Source organism: Glycine soja, chromosome 17 (genome assembly GCF_004193775.1).
Source record: "Glycine soja cultivar W05 chromosome 17, ASM419377v2, whole genome shotgun sequence".
In the NCBI taxonomy this organism is placed as follows: domain Eukaryota; kingdom Viridiplantae; phylum Streptophyta; class Magnoliopsida; order Fabales; family Fabaceae; genus Glycine; species Glycine soja.
Window position 1 is genome coordinate 16073401 of NC_041018.1, and position 4251 is coordinate 16077651.

Consider the following 4251-nt stretch of genomic DNA (forward strand, 5'->3'; position numbering starts at 1 on the left):
ACTTAAACTTGATCAAGTTAAAGCAATTGATATATTAGCATGAAGTAATGTTTCTCAGGGTAGCAGAACATTTGTAAAATCATGAGTAGAAGTTTCATTGGTGTCTATTAGTTCAAGAAATAAGGCTTTATTTGGCTTCATTTGGTGTCTATCATGATGTGGTTATGTCTTTAGTTTTAATTCATGGATTGAAAATGACTTAGCTTTGTTGAGACTCTCAAAATGAATGTGGTCTAAAAATTCTCTTACTAATTATAATTCTCTTACTAAATATATATGTGGTCTAAAAATTTAAAAGATACTTCTTCATCCCTAATTATAATTCTCTTACTAAATGAAACCAATATTTTTTTCTTGAAGAGAACTAAAGTTAATTATCATTCTTCATACCCTATATATAATACCCAATATTTTCCTCTTTTTGTATCCAAAAATCATGAGTAGAAGTTAAACCAATTTTTGATTTCTTCTTTCTTTGGCTTTATTTCCTTTGATGTTGCTTCCATTTCATGAAGCTCATAGCTGAAACTCAGCACAATATTTTGCTGGGTTTCGATGTAGGTGATGGCATCCCCGACAATGGTTGCTTTGTTCATCTAGTATCAATAATATTAGGATCCATAATCAATTTCCATTCAATCATATAGTGTACTGAATAAAAACTAACCCGATAAAAGCCTGACATGTGTAGCCTTTCTTGACATACATGTCCTACAATCAATGAAAGCCTGACAGCTTGCGTGACTTTCAATCAATGAAATTTGTGTTAGACCAATGAAATTTGAGTGAATGAAATCAGTGATTGAATTTGCGGTACTCATTTGCAGATCATGGTTAGGACTAGAGGATTAGGTCATGCCTTAGGTCACGTTACTGGCAGAGGTGTGGGCAGAGGAGATCATGATGATTCCGATGATGCTCCGCAACGTCGATGGCCTACCGCATCTTCCCGGAGGCAATGAGTCACTGTGATTGCAGCGCACGATGAGCCAGTGGTCCCTGCACCAGATGTTGAGGCTGATGTATTTCCGGATGACCCGATGACACCAGCTGATGTAGAGGACATTACGGCAGACATTCCTGCGAACACAGGCGCGGAGGCTGCTGAGGATGAGCATGAGGGATTTTCGGGTGGTCCGAGCGACCCTACCCATCCGTGTTGATCCAGTATGCGGATCACGTTGCTTGCAGCATATGGACGAGAGAGGTATTTATAATATTTATTTTTAGTTACTTGTAAATTATACTTTATGATTGAAATGAGTTTTCCTTTAAATGATGATTTCAACAAATTTAGCGTTCCTTTATACTTCAATTCAGGAGCATCCTGAGTTGAAGTTATCCTCTCACGGGAGGAAGGTCCATAGTTTAGGTAGGCCTGTCCCTGCCATTGAGGGACTCGTTGCTGGGACAAGACTAAGTCCTCTGATCGCATGTTCGGTAGACACCGATGATCGGGGACTTTTGTCCCCGTTGGTGGAGCGATGGCACCGGGAGACGTCTAGTTTCCATCTCCCGGTGGGAGAGCTCACGATCACGCTGGACGACATCTCCTCGCTTCTTCATCTGCCCGTGGTTGGCAACTTGCACGCCTTTCAACCCTTGCACGTGGACGATGCGGTTCAGATGCTGGTGGACTTATTGATGGTCTCTGCAGAGTCTGTCAGGGCTGAGATAGCCCAGTGTCGTGGACCGTACGTACGCCTGCAATGGGTATGTGACATATACGAGCGCCGATGCCAGGCAGGTCATTGGACAGCTGCGGCTCGCGCATATCTTCTTCATCTTCTGGGTTGCACTCTGTTTGCTAACAAGAGTGCAACCAATGTGCATGTTGTGTACTTGGAGGCCCTTCGTGACCTCAATATGACGGGGAGGTACGCCTGGGGAGTGGCTGCTCTGGTGCCTATGTACGACCAGCTGAACGATGCATCTATCAACCACAACTGACAGCTTGACGGTTACATCACACTGCTGCAGGTAACAAATATGTTTTTCATTCGTTCAGGTTCAACAATGTTCAACTTTAAATTTTGTTAGACTTTCTTTATTAATGTTTATTATTATGATGTTACATATGTAGTGCTGAATTTACGAGCACTTTCCCTCAGTTGCAGACTCCACTGTTGATCAGGAATACGACGAGGATTCCCCGCGTGCGTGTAGGTGGATTGCGACGAAGAAGATCATGAAGAGCATACGTACACCGGCGTACAGGGAGCGCCTGGACCGACTCCGGATTCCGGATGTCTGTTGGATCCCGTATGGGGAGCACCGATCGGTCCGGGACTTCCATGTCATATCATGCTATTCCGGTCTCTTGCGCTGGGGACCTGATGCAGTTTATTACCATCCAGAGAGGGTTGTGCGATAGTTTAGATACACGCAGACCATTTCTGCTCCTCCTGTCGATTCATGAGTGTCGTATGATGATATACACGATAGGTGGATGCACTACTCGGATCATATCGTTCCAACAGGTGAGGTGTGCGCTGTGCTAGGTCAGTGTGCCAGTGACTACATGGACTGGTTCTTCCGCATCTCACATCCTTTCATGACACCAGGCCACGCATCAGATCCTCTGCCTGATGGTCATGCCCCGTAGCCCCGAGTCGTCCCTCAGGCCCCACAAACGGATATCCCTCACGTGCCGGAGCCAGGAGCATCGTCGACATCTGTGGATGAGCCTAGACATGCAGTGGTAAGTAATACTAATAATTTACGTCATTTACCTCAATATTTGCATAATAATTTGTAAAATCTGTTTGTTTTGTATTTAACAGGAAGTTTGTGATGACATTGTTGAGAGGTTGGAGCACCATCTGAGTTTAGGGGTGGTCACGCCAGGCTCATCGACACATAAGGTGATCGAAGAATGTCTCAGGATGGCCAGGAGTGGGACACAGGACCATCTAGTATATGTTAGGTCTAGACGCAGGCGGCGCACGGATCAGGCATAGTTTATTTACATATTTTATATTGATATTCCATGTATATATAAATATTGTACATGAACCCATTTTATTAGTATTGTTGGTTTTATTTATTTTCATTATTAATGTTAGTTTATTTATTTCCATTGATTGTGTATTCCATTTGTGTCTATATACACGCGTGTTATTAAAATGGTCTAGTTAACTTAGTTATAGTATATGTAAATTATTATAAATGGTCTAGTTAATTTAGTTTACCAACTAATAAAAAGTAATTTTAAATATAACTTTAAATATAATTGAAATAAAGAAGTTAAAAAGGGTGTAGAAAAAAATAAATTAAACAAAAAATTGACATCATGAGTAGGGGTCATAGAAAAAAATAAATTAAAAAAATTATAATTATGTTCTATCAAATTAAAAAAAATATTTTTTAGATATTTATACAATGGCAATGTAAAGATGTGACGTCATTCGTTATCTAAGATCCTTATTTTATATAATGTACTAATATTTTCAAATTCTCTTATAATTACTATTTCCCCTCTTATATTAATGATCATGTAAAAAAATATATTCTAAAATAATTAGTATTTTACTTTTTAATATATTTATAGTATTACTGATATGATCAATTATAAAAATAAAAAATAAATTAATGATGATAATATTAATTTTATAAAATTATTATTATCTTTTATCTATTTACTAATTTTTATTAATATATTAAAAATAACCTTAAACAATAATTATAGTGGGACTCAGTAAGTATTTTAATATCATCTAAAAAAAATATATTCTAATATCATCATATGCAATAAATGTTATGTTATATAAAATTAATTATTTATAATAAATCAATATTTATATATATATTATAATTAATAAAATAAATATCTTTAAATGTATAAATTATATTTTAAATTTGTAATAAACAATTACGGATCAAGTTGATCCGGAAATCTCTTACGGATCAAGTTGATCCGAAATTCTCTTATGGATCAAGTTGATCCATAAAAAATAGGCCAGGACATTTTTTTCATTTATGAAATTTGCTGGGTGCACTTAGCAACAAGATACAATGTCTTCCTCTGATTGAGCAGGCCCAACACCTGGCCCAAAACACTTTTTATCATGCAGCACGCTCCTAAGGCCCAGCATATTAACTTCATTCGAATATTCTTCGTTTAGGCACGTGACCTCCGTCTTCTCCAAAAATTTTCCACAATCAGAGTTTTTATTGGTGGTAGGGTCTGCTTTAAGACTTGCAGAATTCATAATCGCCCCATGACGTTTCGCTTCCCTTTTCTCGTCTACA

At 38.1% G+C, this 4251-nt stretch overlaps 1 protein-coding gene across 1 annotated transcript; it reads left to right on the top strand.

The window, feature by feature from the left end:
• Positions 1–1116: 1116 nt before the first annotated feature.
• Positions 1117–2960, top strand: LOC114391493. Its single transcript, XM_028352498.1, has 5 exons — positions 1117–1167; positions 1321–1747; positions 2112–2362; positions 2606–2701; positions 2784–2960. Exons 1-5 carry the CDS (start codon positions 1117–1119, stop codon positions 2958–2960), a joined length of 1002 nt encoding a protein of 333 aa, XP_028208299.1.
• Positions 2961–4251: the final 1291 nt, after the last annotated feature.

Excerpts from the sequence above, each read along its gene's own strand:
- LOC114391493 (XM_028352498.1), top strand. The coding sequence starts at position 1,117 with ATGAGGGATTTTCGGGTGGTCCGAGCGACCCTACCCATCCGTGTTGAT. Across the intron at positions 1,168-1,320 it reads TACCCATCCGTGTTGATCCA|GAGCATCCTGAGTTGAAGTT; the intron begins GTATGCGGATCA and ends ACTTCAATTCAG. Across the intron at positions 1,748-2,111 it reads CGAGCGCCGATGCCAGGCAG|TTGCAGACTCCACTGTTGAT; the intron begins GTCATTGGACAG and ends ACTTTCCCTCAG.